The sequence below is a fragment of the Cyanistes caeruleus genome, chromosome 6, assembly GCF_971803275.1.
Source record: "Cyanistes caeruleus chromosome 6, bCyaCae1.hap1.1, whole genome shotgun sequence".
Lineage (NCBI taxonomy): Eukaryota > Metazoa > Chordata > Aves > Passeriformes > Paridae > Cyanistes > Cyanistes caeruleus.
The window spans coordinates 36,216,492-36,236,478 of record NC_141706.1 but is presented as its reverse complement, the minus strand read 5'-3'; the positions used below and the strand labels follow the sequence as shown (position 1 = coordinate 36,236,478).

Below are 19,987 nucleotides of genomic sequence, written 5' to 3'. Positions count from 1 at the left end.
AATTTTGTGTCTCTTACCAGTCATGAAGAAGGTTAAGCAAAAGGAATATATTAGATTTATCCAAAAATTTTAAACCAACAGAATTTGATCATTATCCACAAGACTGTTATATAAAAGACAAATCACTTGCACTCATTTTGACTCTTCATTTCCCATCCCTGTCTTGTCCAGCCTTGAAATTCCTGAAAACTCAATATATTGCAAATGTCTGTTCCCATTTTCAGATGTAATCTAGTTTCTCAGTGACTCAGCTTCTTGTGTATTTAAGTGACTTGTATTTTGCAATATGTTAAATAACATCCTGAAATGATAGAGCCAGAAATTCAGGACAGATATTTCTGTGTCTGACAGAAGCGTCTCGAGAGGATACCTTGAAGCCTCCATTCACATCACTTTGTACTTCCTTGTCTTGCCTGAATAGAGGATCTTACGCTTGACTTTCAGATCTTTCATTCATTTTGGAAAGGTTTCTGTATCAGTTATGGTAGCAGTATGGGAGGAAATTATTTCTGCTCTAAAAAAGTTGGTGGTGTTTTTATTTTGGTTTTTTGGATTTGTTGGGGGAGGGGATATTTTTTAATCCTGACAATGTGTTTATCTTGCATGCCCAAGCTTTTCTGTCTACTCTCATTTTTGGTTGTCTTTTGCTTTTTCTCCCTCTAAGGATAGGCATGGGAAGCTCCCCCAGAAAGCAGCTCATTTACTTACTTCATGGTGTTTTTGAAAAGACAGTTGCAAAAGCCTGGATTTAAGATACTGATAATATCTTGATGATAAAAGCCAGAAGGCATTACAAGAAAGAAAAATAGCAGATACATGCATAACATTAGTTTTAAATAGCAGGTAGTGCTGGTGTGCATATTTTAGTGCACAGGTCATGAGCAACAGTGTATAACTGAAACTGTTTGGAGTGTGTGTCCCAGTTTAAGGCTACAGATGTGTTTTGTTTAAGGCTTTATGCTGTAGAAGAGAACGTCTTAGCAGGAACAGGCGTTTTACAACACAATTGCACAGTGCAACATGAAAGAATCTCCCTTTAAAAAAAAAATATTTAGGGTTTTTCAATATTCTAATCCTCTTTAGAAAATTCTTAAAATTGGTAGTATACATGTACAATTAATTTTCCCACCAATTCTGATAACCAGCCACTAACAATTCTAGATTTTTCTTTTTAAGAAAATTCAACTGAATTAAAAAGGAGGAATGAAGCACTTGAGCTTAAGGAATTTGTTTGAGGAAGCTTATCTTCATGTAATGGGGTGTACTCCAAGTCTCAAATAAAAATAGCTGGTAAACATCAAGTGTAATTAAATTGATTTTAAATCCATTTAAACTTGACCAAGATGGGGGCAAGGATTATGGGAATGTGGTCTGAATCTTGACCTTGTAAGAATATTTGATGCAGCATTCAAGACAGTTTATAACTTGGCCTGTAACAGCACGTACCAAATACCTTCAAGACATTATTAAATATACTTAATGGGCTCAGTTTTTATAGACTGTGTTCCTAAATGTTTTTTGACTTGCTACTGTTTGCTTTGCAAAATCAGACAAATAAACCAGATGATCAGTACTGTTGAGGGGTATGAACTGAAAGCTCACAAATTCTGGTGTAAGTGCACTGGAATGTGTCTGTATGTTCCATCTGATAGTCCTGCTCACCTGCTGGTAAACAGCAACAGAATTTTGCAGGTGCAGTTGATTCCTGAATTCTTAATAACACTCCAACACATGCCTACAAATTTGTGGTGTGTGTAATGAAACCAAATTGATAACTTTGGCAGGGGGAAGGTTCTTGAGCTAAAGGTAACATAATTAACAATAAAAACTAATCTGGAGAGTTAAGAAAATACAGTTATTGCCACATACTCAATGTGGATCATCTGTGCTATATGTAGTGTGTCACTTCTGGAATGACAGACTTCAAATTTCTTAGTCAGATAAAGCTGTGGGATTTATTACCATGAGTTACAAAGGACTCTGACAAGCAGCACTACTGCTGTAATAAGTGTATAGGGCAGCCTGAAGCTTTCTTAGAGCTTCATTAAATAAACAAATGAGAGATGTATGTTTTTCTTAAAAGGGGAGGTATATTAAAAATTTTAATAATCAAATTATTCAAAGCGAAATTCAACTTGAATAAAGGATGTTTACTGCACACAGAATAACTGGTTGAACCAGATTACTTTCTTTTCTACTGTCAAATCCCCAGCCTCTGACCTTGCATTCAGAAGACTGTTCCTTGCAAGATTCCAAGTTGCTTTCTGAGTATGTTTCCTATTAAGAGATCATCAAGATTTGATAAGTAAATAAAGCTTTAAAGTTTCTTGTGGCTTCTTCAAGAAAGAAATTCAAAGTCCCTTGTAAGAGACCTTAAATAAACCTTTATGATAAAGTATTTAGAAGAACAGAAGAATCTTTTCTTTCAAAACAGAGGATAACTTGTCAGTGAAATATGTCTTCTGCAGTGTTCTGTTTGCTATGTGGCATCCTAGAATTTAGTTTAAGCCAGGTGTAAAAGCTTCCAGTCTAATTTAGACATATGACTTAAGTCAGGACTTTGTGAAGCTGAACACTTTCTGTTCTCTGTGATTTTAAAGAAACCGGTTTTAAAAATTACTTAAATCTGGCTTCTTCTTTGATCATTTTAAGCTATACTGCATTAGCTCACCATGAGGCATGTTCTAGGGATGTCGGGAGGAAGGAATTGGAGGTTGTGCCAGGTTTATTGCAGAGCACAGGAACACGTTCAGTGTGACAGTTTGCTTGGCAATGTGAGGGTCTGGCTCCATGGGCACAGTTCATTTAGTGGCTTCTAGAATTTAAAAATATCTTGACTTGGAAGTTTTCAGTGCTGTTGTCTGGTAGCATCCAAGATAGTTGTTAGCATTTCTGTAGATAATTGCTCCTAGCATAGAGGCTTTCCTAACCTTTAGATACTATTAGATCATACAAAAAGCTGAATTATTTTATTTTCTCTGAAACTTTTGGTTTCTTGATTCTCTGATGTCACGTTACCTCATCTGTAAGAGTCAAAAGCTCTTGAACAAAATGTTTTCAGTTTCTCTGAAAGCTGCAGCTCTGATTCGTATGATCTACTCTTGATGTCTTTGGATTCATGTGCTGTTGCATTTGTGTGCCTTTGGTCAGATTAGGCCAGAGGATAATGGCTTTGGAAAGTATCTTCAGCCTCACCTTTACATAAGAGGACTTCCCTGCGCTTGTCTCTCTGTATGAGCATACCACTATTTTCAAGAGGTCATGGCAAGGCTCATTTGGTAACTGCATGAGAAGGAAAACTTGTTTTGGCAACTGAAGCTGCTTGAACAAAAACTATCCTTGTGTTAGTGTGGATTATTTTGGAAGCAGCCAAAGAAATCCGGTTTCCAGGGAGGGACCTTTTGAAGTTTTGATTTGTGCACTTCCTGAGACAGGAGCTACAGGATGCACTGCAAAACCTGTCTTGGAATCTTTGGCCTTGCTCTTAGTTCAGAAAATAGTTTGTGTAATAAGAGTATGATAATCTGCTTTTAAGAAAGAGGAAGATTAATCACATTAATAGGAAATCACTGCCGTTTAAAACCCCAGCATAGTCTTATAATACACTTCATTGTGACTGACTTCACTGACATGAGATCAATAATTCTTACTGTTTAGAGTTTAATATTTTTTTGTGTGCGTGTCTTTGTGATAGCTGAGCATATTGCTAATCTCTGGTATTGACAAATCTGCGTGAGGTACTGGATACCAACTTAGATTTGATAGATTATTGCCGAGGCAAGGTGTGCTGGGTTAGTCCTGTGGTCTCATTGCATGTTTTCCTAGTGTGTACCAGACTAATCAATCAGCAGTAGTGTAACAACTACGTGGATATAATATACTTTACTTTCAGTAAAATGAATAATTGCAAGTAGGGAGTTGTGCTTTAATAGGAGAGGGAGGATTGATAAATCACTGGCTAGATTTAGAGTTATACTGCTTGATTTCTTTTTAGGTGCAGAGTGTTTTGAAACCCAGCCACCATAAGGATGGACAGGAGCTTAATGCTTTGCTGAATGCCCCTCACATGCAGGTAAAACAAAATGAAGCTTCTAATCTAATGGATCTATTTCTTGATGCTGTTTTCAGTGTAACTTACTTTTTCCCTTGGGCTGACTGGGCAAGGATGAATTTTATTCCTCAACCCTCATTTTTCTATATTCTTTATTCTCTGTTTTCTGTTTTTCTATGATAAGGAATTTGCACTTTCCAGAAACTAATAGAACATTTTAATGAGGTGTAGTGCATGACTGCATTCAGCCCTTGCTATGGTCTATATGTATTACAGGGTAATTTGTATATAAAAAATGTAGCACTAGGTCAGTGAGAACAGGGCAACACATGAGCTGCTTTGCTTATCTATCTTTACCTTCAGTTGTTTCATGCTTACCTTGGGGTGGATAATGTCAATTTTGTCCTGGAATGGTGATGTAAAAGTAGTTTTCACTACAGAACTTACTCTGAGTTGGCAGACACATGCGTAGTAGACCGGTGTCTGGTTTTCTAGTACAGATAAGATAGAAGTACAGTCACAGTTGTATTCAAAATTGCTTTTTTATTATTATCCAGTCTGAATGTTTTGAAAAAGAGTAGGTGCTACGTAGCTGTGATAAGTGATTATTTTATTGCTTGAGTCAGTTTGCAATGTTCTATTACCTGCAGAGACTGTTGAAATTGCAGAATTTCATCTGTTTTGTATGCATATCAAGTGTGAATTTTTCTGTAACTGAGCTGATTATGTTTAACACTAGGCACTTCTACTGGCTCATGATAAGGTTGCAGAACAAGAAATGCAACCAGAGCCTATGACAGATGAGAAGATTTATGAGAATGTTAGCGTGTATGGAGGGGAGACTGTTAAAATAGTTCGCATTGAGAAAGCTCGGGATATTCCGTTGGTAAGTACTGGCGCTTACTCAGTTACATGTAAAGGAAAAGCCTTTTTGTCCTTTCCAGAGTGCTATGAAATGTTTGGAATCCAAATGCAAAGGTAATGTTTAACTCGTAAACACTCTCCCTCCCTCCAAAATGAGAAACAGGCATAGACAGTAAACTTGTGTTTGAGTTGGGCAGTAGCCATACTACCACGTGCAGCCTGTACAGCTTCTATCAGCTTGGGTTTTGACAGATGATCTTGTCAAGAGTCACGATCCTAAGCTTGCTGCAAGGGGGCTTAAACCTTGTGCCAGCTGGGTGTAGGTTTTTTTGGTTGGCTGGTTTCTGGTTTTGGGGTTTGTTTTGCAGTTACCATCTGCTATTTGCATCTTTCAAATAAAAGTTTCCTTAGGACTGCATTTGTAAAAAAATAATGAATCTTATGGTGTGGAGCCATAGCATTCTTCATTCTTAGCTGTAGGTTGGAGCAGTAGTTTTTTTGAACTGGAGCATTGTGTGTATGTATCCAAGCTGTTACTTGTAATCTCTTTCAGCATAGTTTTTCCACTGGCTTGGAATATATACAATAGATGGCTTTGAGTTTCATATATGTAATAAATTCAGAATGTGTTGCTACTACACAGGGTGCTACTGTTCGCAATGAAATGGATTCTGTTATCATCAGTCGAATAGTCAAAGGAGGTGCTGCAGAGAAGAGTGGGCTGTTACATGAAGGGGATGAAGTTCTGGAGATCAATGGCATTGAGATCCGTGGAAAAGATGTTAATGAAGTTTTTGACTTGCTGGTAGGTTGGAACACTTCTTGTTTTCTTTGCAATAAATACTCATTTCATAAGTCTGAAGCCTGTTGACTCTGCTTGTCATTTTACTCATATTTAGCCTCAAAAGTATTTTCATTCTGGTAGCTGGTGTTTGTATGTGGAGGTCCATTTCAAGTTTTTTTTCTGATGCATAGGAGGATACTGATAAGTATTAATGGCAGTTATCTGCAAAAATGAAGCCTACAAATGTGGAAGTGTCAAGCTGTTATCTTTACACTTACTTCTAATGGTTTCCAAGAAAAACTTTGTTGAGCTCTGAAAAGCCATAATTTTTCATTGTTGTCTCTGATTCAGTCCACAAGTAATAAATGTGTGGCTGGTTTGGAGGTAATTTTCTTCATAGCAGCTTGTATGGTGCTGCGGTTTAGGCTGGGTTTAGACTGAAACAGTGTTGATAATGCACCAGTGTTTCAACTCTTGCTGAGCAGCACATGCTCAGTGTCATAGTGTCAAAGGCCTTCTCTGTGTCACTGTCTGCTGCCTGCAACGGGCTGGGGTGAGCAAGAGGTTGGGAGGGGACACAGCTGGGACAGCTGACCCAAATTGACCACAGTGATGGGAATGGCCATGTAACATCAGGCTGAGCAGTAAAATCTGTGTGGTGAGTGATTGCTTTTGCATCACGTGTTGGGTTGGGGTTTTTCCACTTCACTTATTAGACAGTTTTTACCTTGATCCGTGAGACTTTTTTTTCTTGCATTTGGTCTTCCAATTCTCTCCCTCAAACTGCTGGGAGAGAGGAGTGCATTAGGAGCTGGTTGGTGCTTAAGTTGCTGGCCAGACTTAATCCACCACAAAATGTATCACACGGGACCTTTATGTGACTAGACTTACTGCTCTTTCACTCCTGAGACAAGCCCTTTTGTCTAGCAGTTTACTGGCATGGATGTTTTCTTGTCTATTACACCATTCATGACAGACTTATACTTTAGTTTAAAAGCAGCTAGGCAAGAAATCCATCAGGAATTAGTAAATTAGAAGTACTCCCTTTCAAAAAGGCCTTGTGAGAAAAATGTCAAAAGCTGGCAATTACCACTAATATTTTCTGTTGCCCAATTGCATTTCGTTCATGTTTTTCCCTGGTACCTGCTTTGGATCAGTATCCAAAACATCTGAAACCCAACTCTGAATCTTTGGTCCAATTGCAGCAGGCAAGACCATTCTGTCAAAGTGGAAACAGATTAAAATCATACTTTTTTAGAGGTTAATTTATAACTTCGGCACAAAACATTGGAAATATCAACTAGGACTTACTTAGCAGGGAGTTTGGGGGGAAAGAAAAAGAGGAGAAACATTTAGTAAATCTTCAAATGACTAGCTTTAAGCTCTAGAGAGAAATCAGAATCAGGACAAAGACTTAGGTTCAGCTGTAGATTGAGTATTGTAGGAAGGACAGACTGCAATATCCATAGATAAGTTGTCTTATGATACAGTAAGACTGGTTTTAATGGATGGTTTCCATCTTCAGCTGGACTTCTTTCTAAATTTTTTCACCTATTTCATACAGTGAGATCAAGTGGAAGGAGGTAGATGCAGAAATGTGTGAGGTTTGGGGGTTTTTGTTTTACCTTTTTAAATCAATTATGAAGATGCTTACAATTCTCTGAGAAGCCTTAAATATCCGTGGATATTTTGGATCAGATCTGAGATTTGTCATGTTTTGAAATTGTCTCCATTGCCATCTGTGTTTCTTAAAGCCACATTTAGCTAATATGCTTCTGAAAATAGTGTTTTGGAGGTGATTAACAGCTAGTTCAAGTCTGGCACTTCAGTTCTCTGCGGAGAGCTTATTCTGCTCCTGAGCAGCTCCTGCAGCCTAGGGTTAAAAAACAAAAGGTGTAAAACCACAATACATTTAGCATAAGAGAAAATCAATTTGCTGAAAATTAAAAACAAAGTAAACACAACCTTGTGTAATTTTTAAAATATATTTTTAATGAAACTAACTTAAAATAATACTTTTAATCCTTTATATGTCATTATTTTTATTTCGTAATCTGGAAATGAAGTTCTGAAGTGCTTTAGACCCCCCAAAATACTTCAAACAAGGACAAGAGAAATTCCTTCCTTGGTTTTGCTTCACTGCTTGCTACTTGAGTGATGATAAACTACACGTGACTTTTGGACTAGGCTACTCACATGATCACAGTGAGATTATATACGTTCCTTGTGGAACTATGCATGCTGACTGAAAATCATGGACTTTCCTTTCTTGCAGCCTCATCATGTTATATTCAAGTTACATTTACTTTATTTAAGCCTTTGTTTTGAATTTTTCAAGATACATGTATTTTCTTGTTTTATACAGGATAAAATGTTGTGCTATGTTTTGTAGAATAGTGTATAGAAGTGAAACACCTGTAGGCTTTGTCACAGGTTTTCACCTGCACTTCAAGATATTTTTTATGTGTGCAAACACATTCTGCAAATGGAAGTATGTAAGCAAAGAAGATAGAGATAACATTATGTTCTACTTTCTTATCAAGGATGGCTACAGTGTTGGTATTAAACACTTTACACATGTAAGATTTGAGTATGTTAGCTAAGTTTTTAAGCAGTGTTTTGTATTCTTTACTAATGCTAACAGCATAAAATTGTTGTAGAAATTCTTAAATTTGAAAGCACTGTTCCATTTAAACAATTCTAGAAAAATTGCCTATTTTTAATATATTTTTTCGTTCCTGTGTAGACCCACTCGTTGGTATTGTTGAACAGAACAAGAGAGTATTATCCATTTCTCCTAAGTCTCTGCTTGACATAACAGCAGTTGCTCCATTTCAAATAGAAATAATTTGTATTCAAGAAAACTGGGTTTTTAAAATCTGAGTATCAGCATTTAGCTTTGTAGTCTTACTGAACCACTTCGTCTGTATCTGTACTATATATTTTAAACCAGCTAAAGGGTAGATGATGCGCTGTTAGGGACAACTTCTAATGGGAATTTTTAAAGCACTCTCTAAAATGTATTATTTATTAAAATTCTTAACCATAAACCATATTTTAACACTGTTTATGAAGAATCTATTTTTCCTCTCAGGCTGACATGCATGGTACTCTGACCTTCGTATTGATTCCCAGTCAGCAGAGCAAGCCACCTCCTGCGAAGGAGACCGTTGTAAGTAGCTCTACAGGTGTTCTTGTGCTTGGTGGGATGTACTTGGTTTTACCAGTAGTGTGTAAAAAGTCCTCCTGCAGCTCCTGTACACTGTGGAACAAACCCAAAATGTAGCCATTTAAATTGCTTTTAATTGTTATCAGACTAACACCTGAATTAATTGTTGAAAATTATTAATGAGCTTAAAGGGAAACTCTGAGTACGATTTTAACTCAGTTTATGAAAGAAATTGTAAAAGTAGAACTTCTTGTGGTTCTGAGCTTCTTATTTTGAATTTCTGTGTTTTATCTATATGTATGTATCTATTAAAAAATTTGGATTGTTGACACTTGCAAATATGCTTTTGGAGGAAAAGATAGCTTTAACAGTTTGAAGAAAGAATGCCCAGACATTAATGATTAGTGACAAAATACAGGTGAAACTTAACTGAAGGCCCAGCTAATGGGCTTCAGCCTGTGTATTTATTAGGTACTTTAACCAATCAGAATACCTCTGATAATTTTTGAATGCAGAGAACTTAAATCAGTAGCTGGGGGGGAATTGTCTCCTGCAATGGTGAGGAAATTGCATTTTAAATTCAAGCCTTTCTGCCCAACCTAGCACAGCTGTGTCTTTTCCATTGCTAGCCTAATGATTCTATTCCAGCACCTCCTGTATGCCCCAGATAAAGTTTCCATTCTGTAGAAGCTTGGAGTTTTTATCTATCGTAGCTCTAGTGCAATCACAGGAAGACAAGGTTTGATTCTTCAGAAGTCACAGGGCTGTTGCTGTTTTTCTTTTGTTTTAACTTTCTATCTCCTACAGATACACGTGAAAGCGCATTTTGACTACGATCCCTCTGATGATCCTTACGTCCCCTGCCGAGAATTAGGCCTGTCTTTTCAAAAAGGAGACATACTCCATGTGATCAGTCAAGAAGATCCAAACTGGTGGCAGGCTTACAGAGATGGAGATGAAGATAATCAGCCATTGGCAGGCCTTATCCCTGGTAAATAAAGCTCTAGAAAAAGCTTGACAATCAGTCAAGTTAGTTATAGCCACACAAGAGCAATGCTCAGGTTTTCAAAGACTTGTGTGCTCTTTAATATCTGTTGCCTTAAGCATACCTGTGTCTTTGAACCATTTGCAACAGAGCCTACTGTTGGGCATTACCATGTCTGGAGTTAAACACAGAGTAAAGCTACTGTTTTCACTGCCCCTTCAGGAGCTGCTCTCCTCTTCCTTTATTTCCTCCACCACGGGGACTCTGCAGATTCGGAGTTCCCTCTGCTGGCCGCAGCAGAGATTGTAGGACTGCAGCCCACTTGTTCTTCGGAGATGGGCACAGCTCTAAGGTTTCCTACTTTTTTAAAATAAACTGGATATACAGGATCTATTTATGATCACTTCTCAGCATGTTTTCCTTTAACAAAAGGCTTCAGTTACCAGTGACAGTCAGATTTCCTTTCTCACTGTTGAGGACCTTCGGGTAACAGGGATTTCAGGCACTGAAGTCTGTTCATAATTTTTGGATTGCAATAGGTACTGCAGCCTAGTTCATTGAAGATCTGCTGCTCTGTTAAACAGTGAACAAAAGACTTTTCAAATTCCATAAAATATAACTTTAACTTTATGATGCTTCAAGAAGTTGAGAGGAACACTGATTTAAATACAGGCCAATATTTTTTAAATCGAAGTTCAAAATATTGAATATAAATAGAATACATTTGACATACAAAAATAATTAGAAAATTACATCATCACAGTGAGGAAACTTACTCTTTCTAGTACTTTCACTTTTCCAGGCAAAACTCTAGTATACTACAAATTCTCTGCAAGTGTCTCATGATGAATTTATTTTTGAAGTAATAAATCAGTTTTGCAGCAATTCTGGTTTCTCTTTTAAAATTTCTTCTGTGTGTTGCATTCTACTAGAAACCTTCAGAGATGTAAAAACTTTGGAAAGAGTCAAATGAGTAAGTCATGATGAAAAAGCATGGAAATAATTTCTAAATGTTGATGACTCTTGTGCTTTTTTTAATGCTTCAAGGAAAAAGCTTTCAGCAACAAAGAGAAGCAATGAAGCAAACCATAGAAGAAGACAAGGAGCCTGAAAAATCAGGTGGGATATATGCTTCCCAAATAAAAAAAAAATGTCCTGTAGCAGTGTTAATTAGTGTTATATGGAACCTTGTCATGATGGAGTTGTATAGCATTCTCCTGGTGTATTTTTTTTGTAATACAAGTGGGATGATTCTGTGAAATTCTTCATGCAAATACAAGTCTGAATTTAACACCTTGTTGTATAAATCCTGTGGGTTTTTTACAACTATGTGTGATGTAATTATAGAATGATGTAGAGAATTTAGAAAGCCCCTTTTGTCGTAAAGAATTTTACCTGCCATGACTTGGTTGAAGTCCTTGACATTTGCTTAATACACCAAAGCATTGTAATCAACAAAAGGATATTATACCTTTTCAAAACTGCAGAATAAATTCTCCACTTTAAAGACCCAAAACATGGGCAGAATAGGAATATTTTTGTTGTATGGGTGTTTGATTGTCATAATTTTTATTTTGGTTAGGAAAACTCTGGTGTGCGAAGAAAAACAAAAAGAAGCGGAAAAAGGTTTTATACAATGCAAATAAAAATGATGGTAAGGAACAACTTTTGTACAGTGTGTGTAATTATAAACAACTATAAAAGATTCTGCAAGCAGCCTTGGGAAGAGAATACTGAAATTTAGGATCTGATATTAGAAATGCTAGCAGTAAGTTCTGTGTAAGTAATACTGTGTTGTGTTGTAGCATTTAGTGAAAGGTGTTAAAGTGAAAGGACTTGTAAGGTCATTTAGTGTCTTTATTAAAGATCAGATGATAAGAGAAAGAAACACATAGTTCTTTTTAGGCATTGAAGCACTCATATTTATTATAGCTTTGTAATCACTGCATAATTATATTCCATAAATGGAAACTTTCTTGACATATTGTATAGGCTACTTAAACTTATGTTCTTAAAAAGTACTTTGAGATTGGGATGATGGTTGCTGCCAATGGGTATAAAGTGTTAATCTTGTACTAGAAACTTGGGTTTTTTTGGCAAAAAAAGTTGTTTCTTGGGTTTATGTCACTAGTTATATGAAGAGTAGTCAGTGGAAACATTTTTTTTTTCCCAAGAAAGGGAAAAAATTCTCATCTTACTGGGCACATGATGATCTTTGGGGTTCTGTTGCTTTGGTGACTCAGAGTAAGAGGCTGTGCAGAGTCAGGAACTGTCTGAAATCTGATACTGCATGCACTGATGATAAGCAATACATGGATCTGGCAGTAGAGTACATTGTGACTGTTTTATTGTTCTCTCTGAAGATTATGACAATGAGGAAATTTTGACCTACGAGGAAATGTCACTGTACCATCAGCCAGCAAATAGGAAACGGCCCATCGTTCTGATTGGCCCCCAGAACTGCGGCCAGAATGAGCTGCGGCAGAGGCTGATGAATAACGAAGTGGATCGCTTCGCCTCCGCCGTGCCCCGTGAGTGTGACAGCAGATAAGGTTCCTCATTCTGAACCTTGGCTGCAGACAAATCCTGTTGTGTTGGAAATAGTAATTAGGAGCTTGGGGGTTTGGCACAGGATATATTGAGCTCTTGAAAGAAGGGAAGTTAATGCAAATCCAGTGTTACAAACAGTGTTCTGAAGGCTCTATAAGACACGCATTAATATTGGTTTGAATAAAATTGGAGTGAGTTACAGAGGTTCAAAAAGAAACCAGGCAATATTATATTGGGCAAAAATTTTTTAATCAAATGTCCTGTGTAAATTTATATTTAGATGGAGGTGGCTTTAGTGCCCTCCCAAACCACTTGTATTTCAGTGAATATTATATTTTTAATGTCTAATGTACTCTAGATTGCATTTACAAACAATGTAGCAATATGTATTTGTTGAAAAACAATTAATAGCTGTTTTCATATTCAGAACACAACTGCACAGTTAAAACTATTCCTTTTGTAGCTGACTGTTTTCTCCATTCTAGATAATGTAAGAGAGACCTCTGAATTGAGTTTGACAACCTAACCAAGGACATTTATTGTAGAAAACAAAATACATGGATTTCATGGATATTTCCTCTATTGGGTTGGGGAGGGTATGGGGGGTTATGTTTGCATGATTAGCAATATCCCTGCTAAGAGAAAAACTCCTTCTTTTCTTCAATTCTATACGTGTATCACCGTCTCAATTTCTTTTTTGTAGATACTACTCGGAGTAGGCGAGAGACTGAAGCAGCTGGCAGGGATTATCATTTCATCTCCAGACAGGCATTTGAGAGTGACATAGCTGCAGGGAAGTTCATTGAATATGGAGAGTTTGAGAAGAACCTCTACGGTACAAGCATAGACTCTGTGCGGCAAGTCATCAATTCGGGCAAGATATGCCTTTTAAATCTTCATACCCAGGTATGGCAAAGCTCTTGCCTGTCATGTTTTAATTGTAGAAGCTACTGTGAATATCTATAGAGCTCTATCTGGTTTATAAAATCAGTGTGTTTTCAAGATCCATATTCATGTTTATGCCAGGTCTTCTTTCAGTGATGCTCAGTTGACTCTGTTCAGTTCCTTGTTTGCTAATATGCATATCTTTATCTGTGATGCAGGTGATAGGGACCTTAGTTTTCACCAGCTTTAAGTATCTGGAAACCATCTAAATTTAAAAATTAATTAAAAAAAGATTTATGTCTCTCCATCTTCCAATTACTCTGTGATTTCTGGGGCTTTTGAAGATCAAGAGGACATTGTTTGTGATTATACTTGGAAATTGTATTTCAGGAATGTGCAGTTTCCAAATAGAGTTCAGAAATAAAGTACGTCACATCAACAGTATTTAAAAACCATTTAGCTGTGACCTTTTGGTTATGAAGAGAAAAACTATGCTTGCATACCTCAATTTGGAAATTTAGTCAAACATGGTAAGAGGCTGAGTCTTGGAATGGAGCCTGTTTTCTGATACATACAATATGTATGAGGTCTGCTGCTGTTGTAGATGCTGCAAAAGAAGCCCTGAAACTCAGCCATATCACTAAAATCTAGTAGTATTGAAGCTATAGTTAGTCATCACCAGCTGGGACCATGTGATACTTTACTAGCACAGCTCATGGGTATTGCAAAGCATGTCATGAGATGAAAATTCATAGCTTTTTAAAAATGTATCGAATTCTGTGGTTATAAAAATTTATCTCAGAGACAAGTTGTTTATACCAAGCCAAACCTGACAAAACAGAATACTACACACACAGTAATAGTGCATCTGATACCTTGTATTTTAATATTCAAAACAGAAAAGGTTAAACTGTAATTTTTAAATTAAACTAATACTTTAAGACTCCTCTCTGTTCAAAGCTTAGCATTACTTAGCATTGTAAGACATTTAGTTCAATGTAGCTGACCTCTGTTCCTTCAGTTCAGTTATGAAGAATGTTCTTGAACAAACTAAATAGTTGAGTTTCATGAAGTTGAAAAATATTGGAATATAAATTTAATAGGAAATGGTGTCTGAAGTCTGAATATTTCTACAGTTAATTCTGTTGCTGTTAATAAATGGTACAGTTATTGTGTTTGATAATATACTTCTCAATTATAGCATGTGGATAGTACATCAATAAATGCCCTTTTTCTGGGTGGAACTGTTAAATATTTAATCCTATTTTTGCAGTCACTGAAAACACTACGTAACTCTGACTTGAAGCCATATATTATATTTGTTGCACCACCATCACAAGAGCGACTACGTGCTTTATTGGCCAAAGAAGGGAAAAATCCTAAGGTAAGGTGTCTTAACTTCTTCTGAAACCATGCTGGGTTTGCTGAGCAAATGCACATACTCTTTCCTTGGGATGGAGACACAGGAGTGGTACTGGCAGTTATCACTGCAGCAAACCAGTGTAGCTGTGCTGCAGATTGGTAGCCAGACCATGCTAAGGAAAGAGTTCATCCAGGATGCTTTTTGTCTAAAGAGATGTGAGAGGTATTAGATAAGAGAATGCACTGCTGTTTCAGTAATCTGGGGCACAGTGTGTCTGCACTGGGGTCCCTGTATTTGGGTACAAACCCACAACCTTTTATTTCAAAACTGTGGAATACCCAGTTTTGTCCTCAAGTAAACCTATGGAGCAAAGGATTACTGGTTTTCATTTCACAACATACCTGCCTTTGGAAAAACATTTACTTTATCCAGAACTCTTCATATAAAATTGTTTTAGTGCTTGATCTTGTGGGAATCACTCTTCATTTTTAAGCAGTCATGTCCAAGATCTGAGCTTAAGAGATTATTTAGTTATCAGAAGTTAGTTCTGCAGAATGGGCTTAAAAGCCAAAGATTAAACCAGGACATCTGAAAGCTGAGAAAAGTTCCTTATCAGGCTATGGAATACCAAGTACTTACTGCTAAGGCAGTGCAATAGGTTCATCATCAGCTTTTTAACTGAAATCTATCCTTTAGTGATTGGTGGGTGCCTTTGCCACCACAGTAACTTCAGAGTACTGATTGAGCATAATGCAGTTCATATGAAGGAAAAACAATCTTCCCAGCATAACTCACAGTTATTCTTGACACAGCTGTTGGACACTCACTGGGATCTGTGGCTGTGTTGTTTTGCTCTCCTTGTTTGATGCAAGGGTAATTTATTACTTGTGTGCAAGATTTAAAAGTCCATTAAAGTCCAAATGTTGAAACAGAGGAAATTTCCTTTCCTCCCGTGGCCTCTGAGTCAATTATAATCATAGTCTTTAAATGGGTGTTTCCTCCTTCATGTTTATGCAATGAAGGAAACTTTATTTTATATAAATATTGCATCTTATGTATGTTCTGGATTTTTATTGCAGTAGTTAAGGAATCTCTTTGCAGAAAAAAAGAATGTATTTCTTGTTGTTACACTGTGCCTGTTTTCTTTCTGATTAATTTTATTGGAGTTGTATTTATTTCAGTTGGGTACATGCTACGGAGTTAAACCCCTTCTCTGATAAAGAAAAGAATATTTCTTGCATGTATGCCCAAATGTTGCTCTGATTTTTCAAGAGCGTGTAATGACTAAGAAAAAAGTCCTCATGGCCTGAAGTTCCTTTTAAAATGTCCTCCCTAGAATATTAACTCAAAAATTATACCTGAATGTTTCTTTATACACTATAAAAATAAATTGAGAAAAATAAACACTTTTAGAAAATAAGTGTAAGAAAAATTCTGGAATCAAAACATTTCTACTTCTGCCTTTGTATCATTTATCTACACTACAATATTCTTGCTTTTGACATATTCCCTTCTAGCTCCCAAATGGTGTTTTCAATATTTCTGCAATGTTATTCAGCTAATGTTACAGTGATTTGGTCAACTTAAATGTGTAACTCTCACTGTGTGTGGCTCTCACTGCTGTGTACTGAGCACTTGTCACCAGTGCCAGCTGTCTCCTTTGGCTGCTAGGTGAATCTGAACCTTGTTCTGCACGGTTCAGATTGTCTTACACCACCTCGGCCATCTCCAGTCTCCTTCAGTGAGATCAGTGTTCTGCAATGAGCAGTGCTGGATCTTCCCCCTTTTCTTCAGCCTGGGCAGTTACTTACTCTTTGCCACTCATGGCCAATCAGTCAGGATTCTCTTGAACACCCTTAGCTTTCAAATATGAATCACGGTTGAGTGTTCCTGCAAACTTTTCAACAGTCAATAGCAACACCATGAGTGTTTGTGTGAAAAAAAAGAGTTGTTCCATTTCCCGACTGTTACTGTGGAGGAGAGGCATACACACCTACACTAACTCTGTTTCTGATTGCAGCCAGAAGAGCTGAGAGAAATCATAGAGAAGACAAGGGAGATGGAACAGAACAATGGCCACTACTTTGATACAGCAATTGTGAATTCTGATCTTGATAAGGCGTATCAAGAGTTACTCCGGTTAATAAATAAGCTCGACACAGAACCCCAGTGGGTGCCCTCCACCTGGCTTCGATGAGAGCAGTTCCAAGGGACAAATGGACTTCAATCTAGTTACCTTTCCAAGCAGATCATGTGTAGGTCTGCCCAATTCTAGTAGAAATGCATGTGAGCTCTAGACCTCAGTGGCAGCATCCTTTGCCAGTGAAATTGCGTATTACTGAAAAATACGCTGTGAGTCAGCTTGTGAGCCAGTTTAACTGATCAAAAGATTGTACAAGTTTTCTTTCTCTGTGGTCTAGAAGTGGAGACCATGTCAGTACTAAATTCTAAATCTTTAGATAGATTTTTTTTTCCTAGCAACTACTTTTATACATAAATCCACTTTTTTAACTTAGAATCACCCTTCTGACAAAGATTTTAAGTGTGTTTGTGTGTATATATATATAGTCCATGCTGTCACATAGTTATAAATATGAATGTTATTTAACACTTAACTTAATGACTTTGTGGGACATGATGCTAGTTCAGGAGCATAACTCTACAGATCACTGGGCAGAGAAATAATCTACACATGAAAAATACCAATGACAAACCTCTCCTGTTCAAAAAAGTACCCAGAATGAAGATGCTGCTCTGGTCTGGAGCTGCCCTGTGAGGCTTGAGTTAATATTTTATTTCTCAAACATTCCACTTTCTAATAGCACTGTAATTGAAACATGTGTATAATGTAAATATTTCGATCCTTGTGTCTTTTTAGTCAGACTTTTAAAATCAGATTTGACTGCACAGTAATTTTAGGTCCAATCAAAGATGACTATTATATTGAACTTCTAGATGTGATATTTTTATGCTATTTTCTTTAAAACATACTGACTGATTGGAGACGCTCTTTTTCACAGACCTGTAGACGTAGAAAGGCAGAGGTTATATTTTTGTGAAAATATTTAGTTATAAGACATGCTGCTTGAAAGTCAACTAAAATTCTCATGTTTTATAACAGAATACTGACTAATACAGACTGATGTGCTGAACATGGGAAGACAGTGGGGTTTTTTAATCTCTGCAAATGGTTCATGTTGTGGCTGTTGGACTAATGGACAACTAACTGGAATTAAAATAGCTGAATGTAGCTACTGTGTTATGAGTATTATAATTCACTAGCCAACATATTGTCCTGCATTTGCTCAGTACTGCAGTGAAAATATGTGTAAAACACTGGTAACTGACTGAGAAGTCACAAGAAAGGGGAATATTTTTAGTGGTTAAAAAAAAAAACTTGAAACAAGGGAACAAAAGGTAAGGTCTGTATCCTAATGTGTTCCGCAAAGCAGGTGGGAACATCTCTGCATGCTCAAATGATTCTGGCTGTGAAAGTTTAACTACTGTGGCTGTGCATCTGCAGTAGGGCTGTTGTTGCTGACACTAAATGAATAGTAGTATCGTGGCTGGTTTGGGTTTGGGTAGCACAAAGAACCTTAACTGTGAATATTTCTTTTAGCCATAGTGTTTCTTTGTTCCTATAGGTAAAACACTGGAGTTAGGTCAATGTGTAGTTCACGCCTATCTAATGTTGAAGGATAAAGTAGTTACTGTTTTCCATTCTGTCTTGCATATATTCTTCTTGAAATGTTAGTGGAACAAATTCACACCCACCATTAAAGGGCTCAAAGTATAAAGCAGGTGTAAAGAAATTGTCAGATAACTGTCCTAGGTACTGAACTAATAATCAGTACATTTTTGTATTAAAAAATTGAAGTATAGAGTGCAAAATTATTCGCTGGTTTAATTAATACTTAGGGCTGAGTAGCAATTAAGCAAGTAGTGGGGATAAGTAATGATGCTTCAGAAAGAAAACGGGGTGGAAACTTGAGTATCTTAGTTCAAGTCAATGTTAGAAATAATACTGTGCTACCGTTGGCCTAAGGGCTGGATATTCAAATTACAGCTTTTTGCCTCACATTGCAGGCATGTTCTCAGTTTCATCCATAGTTTATGACAACAACAGTCTTCAGGTATATTGGAAAAACTGTATTGATTCTCCTGTTTTCAAAGAAAGATGATTATAGATGTGTTAGGCTTTTGGGTATTCAATATTTCTGGACAAGAAGGTGGAATGCAGTAGAATATGTTGAGAAAGGTTAACCTAGCTCAGCTATGTAGGTGCTGTCCAAATTCTGCCAGTCACAACCAGCTCAAGGTGGTTGCTGAACCTCCTTAGGTATTCAGTGTTTATAGGCAGCATCAGTCTCAGCAAATCATGTCATTCATGTTATTTCATTGACATTTGTCTCCCTGGTTTTTCTGAAATGGTGTACAGAATCTGTTTTTATACAAATGAGCTTTTGAATGTAGACTTAAAGCATATTGCTTGAAGTTCAGCTCTACTCTCTCAATTCCCAAGGCACACAGAAGTCACTGACATCCATAGAGAGGTGCTATGGTATCTTTTAACCAGTGTTAGCTTTGCATCCTGCAGAAGGGAAGAGCCTGAGCAGCACTGAAATATGTATCTGAATGTCCATCTGCTGCTAGCTTGGACCTGGAACTACCTTGTGTCAGAAATTATTCCGTCTTGTTTATGAAGAATGTGTGCTAGTTCCCTTGAGAATAAAAGAGCATACATAGACTTCACTGGTAAAACTCTTCAACCTTATCCCAGGCTTTGTAGTGAACTGTATCAGACTGAAATAATGGTATCTGCATTTTTACCAGTCCAGATTTAATTAAAAATAAATATTAAATGAATTGCAGAAAAGAATTTTTGAATGTAATTCAATATGACTTTTAAAATTTTAGATGGGGGGGTTCCATGCCTTAAATAATTGAGGTAACTTAACTGAGACCTGTGGTTAGCCCCACGTTGTACTTTTATACATGTATCTGCACTCTGTATTTTGAGACATCATGAACTGCACACTAATGTAAAAATGTAAAATATTTCTAGATTTAAAATAAATCACTATACAATTTTACTTCTTGTAGTGAATCTTGGGAGTCTTCTTTCTGCCACTTTGGTGGATGTGTGAAACATTCTGTGACCCATTAGTGCCCTACAGAATGTTGTGTGCACCTTCTGACACCATCCATCCTGTGGGAGAGGCAACAACAGGTCTGCAGAGCTCCAGTGTCTCTCTTTCAAGCTTGATCTGTATCTTACAACAGACTATGGACTTAGTATTCAGCTGTGCTGTCTGCAGCTTCACAAGAGAAATTAC

General features: G+C 37.0%; 1 protein-coding gene across 5 annotated transcripts in view; it reads left to right on the top strand.

Moving 5' to 3' along the window:
• The window catches only part of PALS1 (protein associated with LIN7 1, MAGUK p55 family member), a 55,616-nt gene extending 35,872 nt beyond the window's left edge, over positions 1–19,744 (top strand). For all 5 annotated transcript variants that reach the window (XM_086892654.1, XM_086892658.1, XM_086892657.1 and 2 more), the window contains 11 exons: positions 3,995–4,072; positions 4,791–4,937; positions 5,559–5,720; positions 8,794–8,871; positions 9,676–9,859; positions 10,901–10,972; positions 11,436–11,507; positions 12,217–12,384; positions 13,107–13,309; positions 14,562–14,672; positions 16,672–19,744. In XM_086892654.1, coding sequence (XP_086748780.1) covers positions 3,995–4,072; positions 4,791–4,937; positions 5,559–5,720; positions 8,794–8,871; positions 9,676–9,859; positions 10,901–10,972; positions 11,436–11,507; positions 12,217–12,384; positions 13,107–13,309; positions 14,562–14,672; positions 16,672–16,848 — 1,452 coding nt within the window. In that variant the 3' untranslated portion in view covers positions 16,849–19,744. The remainder of the gene's footprint in view (positions 1–3,994; positions 4,073–4,790; positions 4,938–5,558; positions 5,721–8,793; positions 8,872–9,675; positions 9,860–10,900; positions 10,973–11,435; positions 11,508–12,216; positions 12,385–13,106; positions 13,310–14,561; positions 14,673–16,671) is intronic.
• The last annotated feature ends 243 nt before the right edge of the window (positions 19,745–19,987 follow it).